This window comes from Poromitra crassiceps (genome assembly GCF_964638095.1).
Source record: "Poromitra crassiceps genome assembly, chromosome: 1".
Taxonomy (NCBI): Eukaryota; Metazoa; Chordata; class Actinopteri; order Beryciformes; family Melamphaidae; genus Poromitra; species Poromitra crassiceps.
This window is the reverse complement of record NC_139623.1, coordinates 12,702,259-12,719,748: the sequence shown is the minus strand read 5'-3', so window position 1 is coordinate 12,719,748 and position 17,490 is coordinate 12,702,259. Positions and strand designations below refer to the sequence as shown.

The following is a 17,490-nucleotide window of genomic DNA, read 5'->3' as shown; positions in this document are numbered from 1 at the left end:
ACAGACAGACAGACAGACAGACAGACAGACAGACAGACAGACAGACAGACAGACAGACAGACAGACAGACACACACACACACACACACACACACACACACACACACACACACACACACACACACACACACACACACACACAGAGTAAGTAAAGCAGCTAAAACCCTGTGGGGGGAAAAATGTGAAAATAGTTTAGTCCGGTTTATCAGACATGCAGGTGCTGAGAGAAAAAGAAAAGTCCATCAATGGGCATGGCAGAGGTTTGCTCATTGAATACGAGTGTCTGAAATACCATTGACTTTATTTGAGGGAAAGGAAATGTGTGTCGGGGCCATTCACAGGGCACAGGGTCATAAGGGCATAGAGGGTCATGTGACCATGTGACCACATGACCTCATGGCAGTGTTGCTATGGTAACCCAAATTAGAGCAGGATCTGGGCGGGGGGTGTTCAGGGAGCGTACTGTTGTTACGGGAAATGAGGTAGGTAGACAAATAGTTGGCTAAGATGAGAATGACATTGCAGACTGTATCAATCGGTTAGAGACGGAGGAAGACATGATGAGACAACCTGATTTTCAAACTGTCCTATTGATAATCACAATAATGGAATCAGTGCAATTTTCTTGGTTATAGTTGATCAGCAGGTGACATCAGCCCAAAATAATATACTTAATAATATTACTAAAAGTACATGTGAAAGTATACAAAACGATTATGAAAAATACAGCCGGTGCATTAAAAATGACACCAGACTGTATTGTTCATATCATTTGAATACAAAAGAGAAGCTAGGGGGCGGGACACTGGGCCACAGAGAGGCTGTAATGCTATTGGATGAAATGGGAAAGGTTGTGATGACTGACAACCCTTCCGAGGCAGCCAGTTGGGTCAAGCCGCACGAGCAGCGTTCTAGCCAAGCTTCTGCTCACCTGCTGTCCCATTTGGGATTGAGGGGAAACGCAAGAGGTATTTAAGAACAGGGGGTAAACACACACACTCTCACAGAGCCTTACAGACACACACACACTCTCACAGAGCCTTACAGACACACACACACGCACACACACACACACACACACTCACAGAGCCTTACAGACACACACACGCAGTCACATCCCTATGCTCACAGTTGCACAATGCCAAGCAAGCTCGTATAGTAGATGTGTACATACAAACACATTTTAAGACAAACATTGCCATGATTTCTGCATGAAACTGAAAACACAGAGCCTAATTAAATTTATCGTCTATCTTAACAAGCAAATTGCAACAGATTACATATGACATGTTACTGCTGAGACAAGCCCAATGAAGTTATATAAACAGTCAATATCATAATTGGAAACAAAACTCAACTGACATCTAGTGGTGAATTACAAAACTACAATAACGTTCCAGTGCTGAATTTCTGACACCAGCAGTATATTCACATAGATCCGATAGATGAGTTATTTGACCGATTGCAACTTAAGATTTAGGGATGCTCTATTTCTATACTCTATTTATATATTTAAAAAAATGGCAGCAACTTTAAATTGATTCAAACTACAGTACATTGAAAAAGAAAGGTTGTGGTTCTGTTAGTCCTGAAACTTGCCAATCAATTTATAAACACAAACACTTTCCCCACTCCAATGTTGTGAGATAGCAGGATGCCCTTTTTGTTCATGCTTGAATTAATATAAGGACTCAACTGTTAAAGTTTAACCACCTTTGTGTCATACAATTCCATAATGTATGAAAATTTGCCTTAGATGTGATGCATTCTCAAACAAATCTAAGTCCCAGGTATTTGATTGTTTTGAGGAGCAGTGATTGGGAAAACTTTGACGACCCCCACTGCCCAAAGAGGCAAATGTGAGATGCCCGTATGTGTGAGAGATGAGTTATGAATCACTTTGTTTAATGTAGTTTAAAAGGAACTTACCCAACATCATCCATGATACAGCCTGACCAACGATCATCACACTTGCACTCGCCTAGAGGAAAACACAACAGAAATGTATCCAATGGGAGCATAGGAGGTAACGGTATGACTGTACAGTATGTGAGGAAGTAAGACATAAAGAATCCACCAAGGATTCATTGTACCATTGAGGATCCTCTTCTTGTCAGAGAAGATGCCAATATTCTGTCCAAGAGACTGGGCAAGGGTTATGGCCATCTCATCTGTTTTTCCATACTGAGGGAGGGAGGGATAGAGAGAGAGAGAGAGAGAGAGAGAGAGAGAGAGAGAGAGATGGGTGAGGGAGGGGGAGAGAGGGAGAAAGAGAGAGAGGGGGTATTGAAAGACAGAATAAAAAGAAAAACAGTAAGTTTGGATTCATGGACCAACTAAACAAAGTGTATCAAAATTAAAAACATATAATTGAAAAGAAGTCAAATTAATGTATGTGAGTAAGGAAGACATTCAGTAGACAGGTCTATGGATGTAACTATTCCACTGCCTGGATCCTCAGGGCTGTTCAAACTCTGGACCAATGTCCGGACCGAACTACAAATCAATCCGGACCGGACCATGAACATTAGAGACCGATGTGTTGTGGGATTGAACATGCATTTAAGTTAACCATCCTTGATTTTTGCTTTTAGGTATGTGTGTGTTTGTTTGTGTGTGTTTGTTTGTGTTTTGTGTGCAGTGGATTGCAGATTTTTCTGCAGTGTTTTTGCAACGACTTGAAAATAATTCAACTTGAGCGGCAACAAACAATACATTACGGCCCGTTTCTTTTTTCAAAGCGAGGCGGGTTGCCGATTGCATTAATGCAGCAAATGTTCCCCACGTTCAAAAGGCATCCATTCCTGTGCTCACCATATTTGGTTCCACATATGATGTGATCCCTGATCATTAACTTACCTCGTTGACTCCGCCTCCTTTAGTCAGCGAGCAAACTCCTCCCATATAGGAAGCGCCGCCCCAACTGCTATGGAAACGATTCCCTCTGATAAGGAGAGAAAGTTCTATTGTTAATAAAAATGTAATAACTACCCGAGACACGAGAAAATATTTCTGAACATTCAGACTTACGAGAAGAGGTGAACCGAGTCACATTTCTCCTTGATAAAATCTCTTCGATATTTCATGAACTCTCTCAGGGTCACCATGGGGTCGTCATCGATGTTGAACCTGTTGTCCGCTGCCCACGTTTCCATGGCAACGAGCACAATGCGAGTGTTTAGCTGTTCCTTGAAGATCTGGAAGATCAAAAATAGTTAAATATAAGTGAACTAACTAAATCTGTTTACCAAGAGATGGAGCTTCAAACTGGCCAGAATACTGGAAAAGTTACTTTCAAACTGACTGGTTTTCTTTATTTATTCATCAAAAACTGCAGCTGCTCATTACAACAACTCCAGTCTAATGGTCTCTCACTACGATCAGACGGCAGCACATTACAGGGGGACAGACAGAGTCTCCTGAAGGGCGTCATGGGGACAAATTGGACAGACAGTCTCCTGAAGGGCATCATGGGGACAAATTGGACACTGGACAGAGAATGATAATGTTTGTTTTGACAAGATGGAAATCTATTAGGCAAGGGCAAAGACTCTCTGTTTAGCCTGAGATAGGCAGACAGACCAGGAGAAGGAGGGATATGTGATATGGACATAACTGAAATGAAACTTTGTACACATCATAATATCTTATCATATTTGTGTTCATTGTGAAATATCTATTCATATGCACCATTATTTCTGAGCAACTGCTGTAACATTTCCCATGCCCTACTATGTCATTTGTAAAGAAAGCCTCAGTGCCTTGGCAGCATGGCACAGACTAGAGGGAAGAGGCACTCCTACATGGAGGAGATCAACGAGAAGCGTTACTTCCAAACAGCAGCCATTTCATATGATCACTCGTTTTCAAGGGCATGGAAACAGGCATGACCCCTTTCCTGTTTCCCCAGCCTATCAGCTTACAGACGTGACCCTGTTGCAGATCAGATTTCAGCAGCCCAGCAGACAGGGGAGGCTGCACACGATGAAAGATTGAAAAATCTGCCTTGGCCCTGGTGGCATTCCACTGCCGCTTCACTTCTGCTCACCCTGAAAACTCATCACTGGCTAGTTAATGGCTGCTCACAGCATATTATGGGCCATGACAGGTTTTTAAGTGGAGAGAGTGAGATTAGTTAAATGAGAAATCAGTGCAATGTGTGCTGAAGTCCAATACCTGGGAGTGCTTGTGGTATGTTTTCCAAGAAGAGGATCAATACAATTCTTACCATGTCAGCCATATTGACCACTGACTTAGCATAGTTGTTCGTCTGCCCAACGGAAAGCCGATGCTTCTTATACTGGTGAGAGACAGAGAGAGAGAGAGAGAGAGGGAGGGGGGTTAAGAGAGAGGGGATTAAGAAATAGAGACAAATGTAAGAGTCATAATCTAGAACGAAGGCATTTGAAACAATCATAAATTTAAAAGTAGAAATGTATAAAGTAAGGAAGCACATAGTTAACATATTTAATATCATACATTGAATCTTAAGGCTATGAAACACAGGAAAGGTTTTTGGGCAAATTAGTGCCCAATAGGTTTCCTCAGGATTGTTGGTTTGATCATATAGTGTAGGAGCATCTTCTTTCCAGGACACAGTTTCCAGGCACTCCAGATCTTGCTGAGAGTGCTGCCCATCTACATTGCTGGGAAGAAAATAGGGCTGCTTCTTAGGCAAGTAGATGTGGGGGCAGCAAGATGGCCTAGTTGTTCCATAACTGTCCAAGTATCCTTGAGAGATAGGTACTTAACCCTCACCCTTGGGGCACTGCAACCTGGCAGATCCAGCAACCCCATCCACAAGATGAAAACATGTCTTCCCTTTGGGTGATCATCAATCAAGTATATTAAAATAAAAATATGAAATATTCGAGGATGCAGCCTAGTGGAGCTTTTGGAGATAGACACGTACTTGAGTGCTGTCTGAAAATGCGAAAGAGCCTCCTGATCATTAGGCCTTTTCGATAAGCTGGGTTTTAAAATGGGTTACTATGCAAGATCTTCTCAGACATCAGTATGATAAAAAAGAATGCCTCTTTTTCTTGTTGCGTGGGCTTCATCATCATCATCATGAGAGCCACAGTAATATTCTCAGTGATAAGAGGCGTATTCACAAGTGTACAGCCATATAAACACTCACCATTAAATGGTCATTGATCACCATCAGCTCGATGTATTTGGCCTCATCCTCGACACTGCGTGACTCACGTGGAGCCTGGGAGGAAACAACACAGCCTGTCATCTTGAATATATAAACAGACAAAGAAACAGGCAGACACACACACACACACACACACACACACAAACACACCCACCCTTTTCTCTCCCTTTTCTTCAACAAAGGCATATAAACATCTTCGAAAAGTCATGAAAAATAAACAATATACAGAAAGATCAGCTCATGTCTCATATATCACCATGAAAAAGTAAAGCCAAAATCAAATAGAGATGATTTTGATCAAATTTGTCTCTACTCCAAACTCCAACAAAGCAGATTAGCGTAGCTCTGACTGCTGCAGAAAAACTGACTTGACTGTCTGAGAGAAGGCAAGAGCCTCCACTCATACGGTCAATATTTTATGAGAGAGAGGAAGACAGGAAGAGGAAGAGAGAGGGAATGTGGAAAGCGGTTGTGTGAGGAGGGCGCACTCTTTTTTGCTCAGTGAATTAGCATACGGGCGGGAAGCTACATAATTAACTTTGGACAAACAGCATCTAGAGCATAATTATCTCTCTATCACGCACTCACAGAAACATGCACACACATGTACGCAACACACACACACACACACACACACACACACACAGCTTGCGCAAACACGCGCACACGCGCATTCATAGCAATCTTGCCAATATGATTTTCCAACAAATATGTCTGTGTGAGACTAAACCTATATAGTGCATACCTGTCTCTTTTTTCTCCTGTGAATAACCTTTGACCCAGGAAAAGGAGGGCTGGGGAATGGTGGCTCTGGGATATCACCTAGGAAAGACACAATTAATGACTTAATATCCACTATCTAAAGCGCACACACACACACACACACACACACACACACGTGTGTGTGTGTGTGTGTGTGTGTGTGTGTATGTATGTATATATATATATATATATATATATATATATATATATATATATATATATATATATATATATATATATATATATATATATATATATATATACCGGTGTATATATATATTCAAGTGCATTCAATTCCTTCTCAGGTTTCAAACATCATCTTACCAGTGAGGAGATCAAGTCCCTCTTGTCCAGCAGATTTGTATATCATGTGAATCTGGACATCTCCCTGAAAGACACAAAAAGAGGAAATGGTTATTTGTACTATACTCAAATAGCGTAGAAATTCAACCAAGTGCACCAGCACATGTCATCACAGCTTATCACTGTGCGATTGCACTGACATGGTAAGTAAAGTAAATGCATTATATTCATGCAACACACACTACATTTCTATCAAAACGCAAGTTTCAACTGTATGTTTGAAGGCAGCAGCTTCGTTAGGACATATTAGTTGCTGCTAGGCAGGCTGCTACCTAGAGCAAGGTCTGGCTGATTTTATTTTACTCATCTGGAGGCCAAACCCTTTGAGTAAACTGTCTGAAACTGTGAAAGACAGTGTATGTTGTAAGCTGTTTGTTTAACATGGGCAAAATAAACAGGTGAAATAGAGATTCTGTCTATTTTGTATTTTTTTGTGTGTGTGTGCTACCTTTTTTGCCTTTTGGACATTGACTCAATTATAATCTTCATATGAGAAGAAACACGATGAAAAATGTAGCTCTATTGTCCAAAGCTGGTTAAAAAAAGTGGCCGGTGCTCTTGGAAAACAAGGGATCAAAGCACTGGAAAAAGAAGGAGAATTCAGGGACTCCACTTTGAAAAATCACACCGATGAAGTAAATAGATTAAAAAGGCTTTATTATAGTGACTAAAACACCATTTTCCAGCCCTGAAGAAGTCTTCTTGGTCAAAACATGTTGGCGTTTTTAATTTATAATCTTCATATATTTTATTTAAAGGCCGGATGGAGTAATTGTCATTTTGGTTTAGACAGATGTGTTTCAGATAGGCCTACATAGCCTAATTGTATACACTAGGCTGTCAGAAACCTAATGTTAAATTTAGAATGCTAGTGTGCTTCATTCATTGTGTTTTGAACAATAAAGCAAGCAAGTAGGCTACAGTTGCCTAGTTGAGTGGTTCAATCCCAGTATTTGCCTTTTTCACTTCCTACCCAATTCACCCATTTTGTGTCTAAAAGGCATGAAGTAACACAGGTGCCACAGAACATTAATGAGGGCTTCCAACTTCCAATCAATTTGGTGATGATCCAGTACTGGTAATGTTACTGTTTTGCTTGCACCTGTGTTACTTCCTGCATTTTAGACACAAAATGGCTGAATTGGGTGTGAAGTGAAAAAGGCTAATTGCCTTTTATCTTACAATTCCTTAATTGGATCAATTGAATGCATTAGATTAGATCTGATTAGATAGACTAGACTAGGCTAGACTGAAAACCAGCAATTAACAAGGCGCACTATCTCGTCTGCAAGACAGCGTCCAGGGCTGAAACACCCAGGAGAAAACTAGAATGGGCCACCCACACTGCAGATCCTGTTTACGCTGTGCTGCCTGGTAGTTTGGGAGCAACTAGCGTCAGAAGGGCTAGCTGAAATGCCACTTTTTTCACCATAAACACGATTGACCTGCTGGAATATAAGGTAACGTTAAAGTATATTATGTACACCGTATGTTCAAAGTAACGTTAGTTAACGTACCGCATTTGAGCTTTGGTTAACATCTTGGAATTTGGGGTGCAACAGGTTGCGCTAATGCTAACGTCATTAGCTAACAGGTAACATGCTACTGTTAGCGTTAGCTGACGTTAGTGTTAATGCAGCACCATACGATTCGTATCACAATTTTAGCGAGCATAGGCGTCGTATTACCTGGTAATTAACCTTAACTTTTACAGATGCTCACCAGTCAATGGAATGGAATAATTAACTTGCTGTCGCGGTAATTAACGCTAATGCTAACTGGCTACACTACAGTTACCTACCAGTTATAACATGTAGCGTTAACACTAATACAAGGAATTTCATGGCATGTCCACAAGGTTAACGTTAGACTTTTTATATAGCCTTATTTCTTATGTGTTATATATGTTCCATAAACCAGCGTGTGATCAAACCTGGCCATGAAGCTTGGACATGGACATGGACAAAATGTGATGTTTACATAGCTAGATGTCCATGATCAGTCACCATTGCACGCTGTCACGTAAAAGAAAGCAAAAATCTAATTCAATTGTTTATTGTTTTCCTGTACAGTCCGTGTATTGCTCTATAGGCCCTGTGCTTGCCTAGCAGCCTGAGCATCCAACGCATACCCACTTTGTTTTCTAATGAAATGAGAGCATTGTTTTCTGCGGGACAGCAGATATTGGGTCAACTATGCTGTGGTGAATAGAACTATAGGGGGGTTGCCCACAGCTAGGTCAGACCATGGCACAGTTAGCCAACTTTCGAGAAGCTGTTTAGTACAGCTTTCTTTCTAGGAAGAACATCAGTTCTGTCATAACATTGTCTTTTATTAAAACAGGAACTTTCCCAGTGGCCCCAGTTCCTGTCAACAACAACCATGTCATGCCGAGACATCCACGCCACCAATGCCTTCTCCTTCATCATCGCCATGGTTTCTGTCGGAGGGATTGCCGTGGCAGCGATAATCCCACAATGGCGCGTGACAAGACTTGTCACCTTCAACCGCAACGCCAAGAATGTCAGCGTGTATGATGGGCTGTGGGCCAAGTGCGTGAAGCAGGACGGTTACTCGGGCTGTTACTATTATGATTCAGAGGTATTGTATGGAGAAATCAAATACACAACCTTCAACCCTTTCTTTTATCCTATTCTCTTTGTTTACACTTGTCCTAACAGAAATCATTCTCATTTTTCCAGTGGTATTCTAAAGTGGACCAACTGGACCTGAGGCTCCTGCAGTTCTGCCTGCCTATAGGTCTGCTGTTCGGCTCGCTGGCCCTGCTGCTATGCATGTCTGGGATGTGTAAGACGTGCTGCTGCTCAGGCAAGCCCGAACCAGACATTAAGACCACCCGCTGCCTGGTCAACAGTCCAGGCTGCCACCTGGTGGCCGGGATGTTCTTGTTCCTGGGTGGAGCCATCGCCCTGGCACCCTCTGTGTGGTTCCTGTTCCGCACAAAGGAAATGAACATCAGATATGACAACATTTTCTCTGATGGGTTCGCTGTCTACGTGTCCATAGGCTGCTCCGGAGGACTGATGCTGGCTTCCCTGCTCATGTTCATGTGGTACTGTATGTGCAAGAAGTTGCCTTCACCCTTCTGGCTGCCCCTACCCTCCATGGCTACCTCTATGTCTACCCAACCTCTCACTGCCAATGGATATCCTCCCTCCCCAGTCTATGGCCCCCAGCCCTTCCCACCACAGACCTACGCTCCCAACGTCATTGAAGCCCAGCCTTACGCACCCTCCCAGGGCTATGCCCAGAGTGTGGCTGCCCCTGTACCTCCCCAAGTCTACATGTCTCAGATGTCAGCCCCAGATGGGTATGGATCAGAGGTAGGGGGGACCCAGGCCTACAGCTATGCTCCCTCTCAAAGCTACGCTCCCTCTCAAAGCTACGCTCCCTCTCAGGGCTACGCTCCCTCTCAAAGCTACGCTCCCTCTCAGGGCTATGCTCCCTCTCAGGGCTACTCATCCAGCTACGCAGGCCACCGCTACTCAACCCGCTCACGAATGTCCGCAATAGAGATCGACATCCCTGTACTTACACAGGGACTTTAACAGCAGAGAGACTATTGACCTCGGCACTCTGAAGTGTGCTGGCCATTTACAAGAGCATCAGTCCAATTTTCTAGGCCTTTGACTAATGATACATTTAATAGAATATGATGGATCAAAGTTAATTATATGAGCGCTATACAGGCCTCTAGAGTGATAGTTTTAATCTATCAAGTTGTTTCACATCTGTAAATTGCTGATTATAGAAGATGAGAGCCTCTGTAAAGGTAAACTATGAAGGTAAGTTATGAAGGATGCAATTGTCTTTACAACAAAGAACCAGATGTGTTCTATTGGTGTGAACAACACAGTATACTGTTTAGTACTGTCGATTAACTAGAGGTGATTGGCAACATTGAAAAATCTGTTTTACTGTTACATTTTTATATTGACAAATCATGTTCATACACTAATAACTTGTCACTTTTGCATATAAAGCTGTCTATGACAGCTTTCTGTTATCACTACTGTACTTTACACTGATTCTGATTAATGTTAAATTCTTAGTTACTTGCTAAAGTGATTAAAAGGGACTACTAACTGACTTAGCTGTTTATATAATCTTTGTCTCTATGTTTTAGGGATGGGCATCAATAATCGATAATTGATCGTTAAGGAATCCTGTTGATCATGTGGAATTTTGATAGATTTTTTGTAATCAAATAGATGTGCTGAAAGAATGCATTTCACTACGTCGTCGCAACCAGGTGAGGGCACAACCCAACTAGTTTTAGGAGACAGAAAACTCAACACCTAGGGGGGTGGGGCTGCCGAGGTGAATCAGCACTCAGTCAGCAGCCAGCCATTGATGCGAAAGAGAGCAAAGCGGTGTTTTGTTTGGGACCATTTCGACTTTCGAGTTAAAAGACGACTTTGCTCACTGCGATGCCGTGTATAAGTACAACACGGCCACGATGCCAATGATCCACCACTTGAACAGCGTACATCCCAGCCTGGTTAAGGTTCTTTAACGTGCGTTCGCATCTCACCCGTGAGCATGTTAACATGCTCATCTTCCTAAACAAGAATCAGTAGGCTGGAGTTAACGTCACTTTGTTGTTTATGAGTGGACACATTAGTCACCACCGACTTAATATGTGAGTCACTGTTATTTGTTTTATGCAGCTCTACGTTAAATAGGCATACATTCAGGCGGTGCCTCGTCATAGACGCGTGGTCAATGGGTCGGCATGGGGGAAATCCTCCCATTCTCCCCATTCAGCATAGTTAGCATTTAGCTGCTAGCCCAGCCCAGGCAGACACGATCGGTAATTTAACCCCCGCAGTGAACGCACACCTGAACAGACGTCTATGTACCTGCTTTTGAATCCCCAGTGTACTGTCCTTTGGTGTCTTTAGTATTTTCTGCCATAGGCATTTTGTAAAAAAATAAAAAAGAGATGATAATAATAACAACAATAATATTGTTATTATCGATAATTGATTGTTAATTTTCCCAAATTTTGATTATGGAAATGTATTCAAATGCCCATCCCTACTATGTTGTATAACGTGAATTGCAATGCTGATATTGTCAGTGTCCTGTGAAGAGCAGCTGTTAGTTTTGTTTCAAATGCACTAAATGAAGTAAATTGTGCCAAGTTACATTTGCCTTTGTAAACTTTTTTTTGTTAGCCTTGACAATTTTTGAAATGTATGACCTCTTAACATCATTTGTTGTAACATATGTTAATTAAATTTTTGTAGGAATTTATCCTTTCCAAGCAAAGATAGCACTAAGATTGCACTGTTGCAAATTTCAGATACAGGCATCGTTTTTGATTTATTACAGTATTGTATAGAGTTACTGTATGACATTTTTAAACCATCAGAAAGCCAGGGTTGAACATGCAATTAATCTCTGCTCAACACATGTTGATTTATTAGATTTCCATTGAAGTGGCAGAAAGCAGTTGGATCACTTCATGTGCGTGTGCCATTTTATTTAATGTCAAATAATTCACACTATAAACTAGGGCTGTGCCGATTCACTTATCTCCCGATTCGATACTATCACGATACTTTGGTGCCGATTCGATATATATTGCGATTCACGATTATTGCGATTCTACGATTATTGCGATTCGATATTACGATTTATTGCGATTTTTGTTTATTTTTTTCTTTTATTTTTTCAGTTTGTTTGCTTTTTTACACTAGATTAGAACATGGGAAAAGTTGAATCATACACTAGAGACTGTATATTATATATCATGAGTAGGGCTGGGCGATATAGTTAAAAACAGGGGCGGACTGGGATCATAATTCAGGCCGGGCATTAGATACCAAGCAGGCCAGGCCGATATGGGCCAACGCGCGTGAAATTTGGGCCGTTTGAAGCCAGATTTGGGCCGTTTGAAGTCCAATTTTACAATGAGATGCACCCACTTTAACCCTGAAGTGTAATTATTACTTCAGACTAACTAATAAAGTAATAAAACCACTAGTAAACCAGTAGGCGGCGCCTAGCCTGCTGTTCAGTGAGTGGCCTGACTGCAAGCACCAAAAAAAAAAATTTTTTTTTTTTTTTTTTTTTTTTTTTATTAATTTGCGATTATCGATTCTGGAATAAAAGATCGATCCAAAAAATCGTGACATTAAAAATCGCGATACTTAGGTGAATCGATTTTTTCTCCCACCCCTACTATAAACATCTGCCAACTCGGTTGAGAAGGTTGTTCTATGGTGACAGCCCTTGTCATCAAGCCAGATTTAACTTTTTGTGTGTACATTTTTTAATCATCAAAATGTCAATAAGCTCAGTCTGCTCTGATATTATTTTTTCCAAAGTTCAAATGTATCCATCATGGTTATGCTGTACAATATTGAGGGAAGTTATCTGTGAAACAACGTTACACTGTTTTTTAATGTTTATTAAAACTTTAATCATACTTTATGTGCTTTTGTTTATTTGCTTTAAAGAGATGATATAACATGCCAATTTTCAATGGGAAAATGTTTCAGAATTGATCAACCATTACAAAGTTCTAAATATGATGAACAGCAACAAAACATGGCCACACAAATTGTGTGACACAATTAACTGGCGGTAAAGTGAATGACGTATTTGTTGTAGTAATTTGTCCGCCTGGTTTTCAGTTAACTTTTGACCAGACTGACGGGGAGGGAGCCAGTGCTGGTTATTTCTCCATGTTTCCAGTTTAATTGTATTAACTCACCATATCATGGGTCCATCTCATCCCCCCCCCCCACCCCATCAATTTTCAGTAGATTATACACTGAGCTGACAGGCTGACTATGTTGTGGATAAATCTGTGACTGAGTTAACCTAACTAATTATGCTGCCTTCAAGGGTATTGTCAGAAATATCAGAATAACGAGTTGAACACACATGAACGACATTAACAAGGGGAAGGGAAAATCTGCATTTTCTGTGAACCCCAAATTGCAGGGATGTGAAAAATAGTCTATATCTGAGTCAGCCATTGTCCATCAAGACTGTGGTTAGTGTGGGTACAGGACAAAAGTGACACATCCTCCCTGGCATTTGCCCTGACTTGTACACTGATCTGCTTCATTGGTAAACATCACACTTATCCTAAGACACCGTCTCTGCAGAGGAACCAGAAGCAATTAAGGGCAGGGAGCACTCTCTATTAGAACATCGTTTTTGGCAACTGAGTAAGCACTCCAGTGTTTTGTCTTATCTTTGATGTGGTCCGGGTGGACTGAATTTTGAATTAACCGCCACCAGCTTAAATTGCAACCGTCATGATTGGATGCAATACCTTCTTTGATGTGACACTTTCATGTTGGCTGAGATATTAGTGTTTGACAATTAATTTAACCTTAATTAAATATATGTAGGCCTATAATATAGCTGCTGTTTTATTCATTGTAGCATGCATACACACAGCACACAACACACAACACATCCATTGTGAATATGTGAGCAGCTACTGCATGTTGAATTAACGGGTTGTAGTACTGTTTCCTTGACCAGTGTCTTCTTTGTTCCCTGGCTCACCCCTCTCACCCATGAACACACACACTTAAATGCACACACACACACACACACACACACACACACACACACACACACACACACACACACACACTTCTTAATACACACAGAGCACACACAGCATATAGAATGCAGACTTGGCAGTGTGTGTGTGTACGGATGGGGATTAGGGGTCTAAACGCAGATGGCTCTCAGATGTCTTGGTACAAAAGAACGGGGGCGGAGCCTGTGTCCGTGTGTCACCAGAGGAGGCGGTACCTCAGACACAGACTGCTGGCTCATGAATATAAAAGAGGGAGGGGCTCTACTCTTTCCATTCTCCCTCTCTGTCTCTCGCTCCATCTCTGCATGTGTGAATGAACTGCTCCCAGTTTAGTAACATGCAGTTGGCTTGAGTCCACAGGGGGAGCCCCTTTCCTATCCCACCCACTTTAACACAAACTCTCCCAGCATGCCCTAGATTCAAACCCCTCCCCTTGGCACAGGTCTAGTGCGAGTCCCCTCACCCTCTGTATCTTCTCCTCCCATCAACCACCTCCAAATTGCATCCCCCCCACCCACCCACCACTCCTCTTCCTCCTCCCAGCCTGTCCTGCAGACCCCCCCATGCAGGATCTGCAACAAGCAGCAAGAATGAATCAGGTATGAACATCAAAAGAGGGACGTTTGGAGGCGTCCGTGGAGACGGGAGGGCAAATGGAAAATGAAAGCTGTGGAGATGTAGCCACAGGGGCCCCCGAGGTGCAGGTGGGGTTCGGAAGGTGGCAAAAAAAACGAGAGCGCTAAACATATGGTGTTTTCTGCATTATGCAAGCCAGCATCACACATCAACACTTGTATCCGTGTGCACCACACACACACACACACACACACACACACACGCACACACGCACACACTCTCTCTCTCTCGCTCTCTCACACACACGTGCACAGACACTTACACAAGTGCAATTATCAGCTATGTTGCACTGAGGAACAGCGCGTTCTTGGTGTGTGAAGTCTGTGGCAAAGCTAAACCTTTCCTTTAGCATTTAGTGCTGCGTAGCTGCCTCTGCTGTGCATACGAGCTTGTTGACATGGCATGTGAAGTAATTTATGAGTTTTAATTTAGCTGCATAAGGTGACCATGGCAGCTTGGTTAGTACACACACTACTTTCTCTGCCTTGGCGGAAGAAGGGCAGATGGGTTTACCATATGGCAGACAGGAGTCATGCCACCTCTCCCTCTCCCGCTCTCTCTCAACACACACCCCCTCATCTCTCCATGTTATTTACTGTCACATTCAATGACATCACGAGAACCAGAATCACCGGAGCGCCAAAGTGGAAAGGTACACACAGACAGACAGGCCCCATTTTCTGTTCTACTGTTACTAATTGACAGAGAGTGACATGTGCATGTATGTTTATCTAGAGAACAGCCTTCCCAGAACATCCCCAACAAATACAGTAGACAGAACCTTTGAAGAGAGAGCTTTCTACAATGAACTTAGAACACAGTCTTTTCTGACAGTGTGTTTACCATCACTGTGCGACTGTATGTGTTTGTATGTGAGTGTGTGTGTCTGGGAGCATGTGTGTGTTAGTTGGCACACAAGGCATGTGAAGCGCTTTTCAGCAGACATCTGTGTGTCTGTTTGATGAACTTCTGAAATATACTGGAATACAGGGAGAGAGAGAGAGAGAGAGAGAGAGACAGACAACCAGAGAGTCTGTGTGGACTATCGCTCAGGGGGGAAGCCAGCCACAGCTCAGTCAGTACTGCAAACGGACAGGCACCACTGGACTGGAGGGCAGCACTGTCCCTGGCCTTGTCATGCAGCCAGGGTGCCCACACCTAACGAGCCAGAACCAACGCTGCCAGCAGGGCCGTAACCAGGGTTCTGAAATAGGGGAGGTCCAGCAAGGGGAGGGCGCCGCCGAAAATTTTTTGAGTTTTCCCCCCCCCCCTTTTTTAGCCATATTTAGAGTAATATATCATTTTAAATCAACATTAGGATTATACTGTTGTGATGTCATTATTCAGTATATTCTCTTTCATGTCACCACCTGCTCAGCTCTCCTGTCAACATAATTGTAACTAACAAACACAAACTGTTTTAGCCAAATTCATATCAAAATGACACCTACAAACACAGGTACACAACCCAAGCCGTACACAACACACAAAGTCATCATCGATAATAAAAAAAACATACAGAGGGACATTTATTTATTCCTGATAGGAACGATTGAAAAATAAAATAAAATATATTATGTTGTTTTTAACTTTACACCACCTCTTTTTGTTACTTATTGGGTCATGAAACTGAAACCATGCATATAGCCACCTGCATACTGTACCTGACTTCGGGAGCTTGGCAATTGGCATCATGCATGATTACAATGAGATGCACCCACTTTAAACCTGAATAAAGTAATAAAACCACTAGTAAACCAGTAGGCGGCGCCTGGCCTGCTGTTCAGTGAGTGGCCTGGCCTGGCCTGGCCTGCAAAAAAAAAAAAAAAAAAAAAAAAAAAAAAAAAAAAAAAATTTTTTTTTTTGCAGGCTGAAATATTAGGGGAGGTCCGGACCTCCCCGTTCTCATAGCTAGTTACGGCCATGGCTGCCAGTGAAGCTATACGTGCCAACTGTTCGCTAAAACAGCCCCAACACCACAACAGAGGGAATCTGCTCCTAAACCTACGCACACATGCTCAGATATTTTCTATGTCCAAACATCTGCCCAAAAAACATTCACATCCAACACACCCACTGCAAACAGCCATATGGAAATGTGGTCTAGCAGCACCAGTCAGATCATATGCGTGCGAAGGAGGGTTTCATGTGGGAAGAGTGTGTCATGTGAGTGAGTGAGTGAGTGAGTGAGTGAGTGAGTGAGTGAGTGAGTGAGTGAGTGAGTGAGTGAGTGAGTGAGTGAGTGATGGACACATGTCTGAAGGTGTGCTGCAGTGATATTCAGAGTTAAGAGATCTTGGAGTGCACACTTCACATTCTCTCTCTCTCTTTCTCCCTCTCTCTCTCCTCTCCCCTCATCCTCTCACTCTGTCTCTCTCTCTCCTCTCCCCTCGTCCTCTCACTCTGTCTCTCTCTCTCCTCTACCCTCGTCCTCTCACTCTGTGTCTCTCTCTCTCCTCTCCCCTCATCCTCTCACTCTGTCTCTCTCTCTCCTCTCCCCTCATCCTCTCACTCTGTCTCTCTCTCTCCTCTCCCCTCATCCTCTCACTCTGTCTCTCTCTCTCCTCTCCCCTCATCCTCTCACTCTGTCTCTCTCTCTCCTCTCCCCTCATCCTCTCACTCTGTCTCTCTCTCTCCTCTCCCCTCATCCTCTCACTCTGTCTCTCTCTCTCTCCTCTAACCTCGTCCTCTCACTCTGTCTCTCTCTCTCCTCTACCCTCATCCTCTCACTCTGTCTTTCTCTCTCCTCTCCCCTCATCCTCTCACTCTGTCTCTCTCTCTCCTCTCCCCTCGTCCTCTCACTCTGTCTCTCTCTCTCCTCTACCCTCGTCCTCTCACTCTGTCTCTCTCTCTCTCCTCTCCCCGATACTGTATGATATCAACAAAGAGAGCTGAAGCTGTTGTTGCTCATTCTGTCTCTGTCCTCTATCTATCTACAGTATGTCCTCCATTGTTTGCACTCGGATGATATAATT

The 17,490-nt window shown here is 42.7% G+C and overlaps 2 protein-coding genes across 2 annotated transcripts in view; one reads left to right on the top strand and one right to left on the bottom strand.

The window, feature by feature from the left end:
- Window positions 1-17,490, bottom strand: part of adam22 (ADAM metallopeptidase domain 22) — a gene marked incomplete at both ends in the record, with an annotated part of 99,165 nt that overhangs the window by 18,801 nt on the left and 62,874 nt on the right. The window contains 8 exons of the mRNA XM_083634491.1: window positions 1,929-1,980; window positions 2,093-2,183; window positions 2,859-2,943; window positions 3,030-3,196; window positions 4,228-4,299; window positions 5,140-5,214; window positions 5,906-5,982; window positions 6,247-6,310. Of these exons, the coding sequence (XP_083490617.1) occupies window positions 1,929-1,980; window positions 2,093-2,183; window positions 2,859-2,943; window positions 3,030-3,196; window positions 4,228-4,299; window positions 5,140-5,214; window positions 5,906-5,982; window positions 6,247-6,310 (683 nt within the window). The remainder of the gene's footprint in view (window positions 1-1,928; window positions 1,981-2,092; window positions 2,184-2,858; window positions 2,944-3,029; window positions 3,197-4,227; window positions 4,300-5,139; window positions 5,215-5,905; window positions 5,983-6,246; window positions 6,311-17,490) is intronic.
- On the top strand, window positions 7,659-11,900 carry cldn12 (claudin 12). Its single transcript, XM_083634503.1, has 3 exons — window positions 7,659-7,745; window positions 8,629-8,886; window positions 8,988-11,900. Exons 2-3 carry the CDS (start codon window positions 8,668-8,670, stop codon window positions 9,852-9,854), a joined length of 1,086 nt encoding a protein of 361 aa, XP_083490629.1. The 5' UTR covers window positions 7,659-7,745; window positions 8,629-8,667; the 3' UTR covers window positions 9,855-11,900.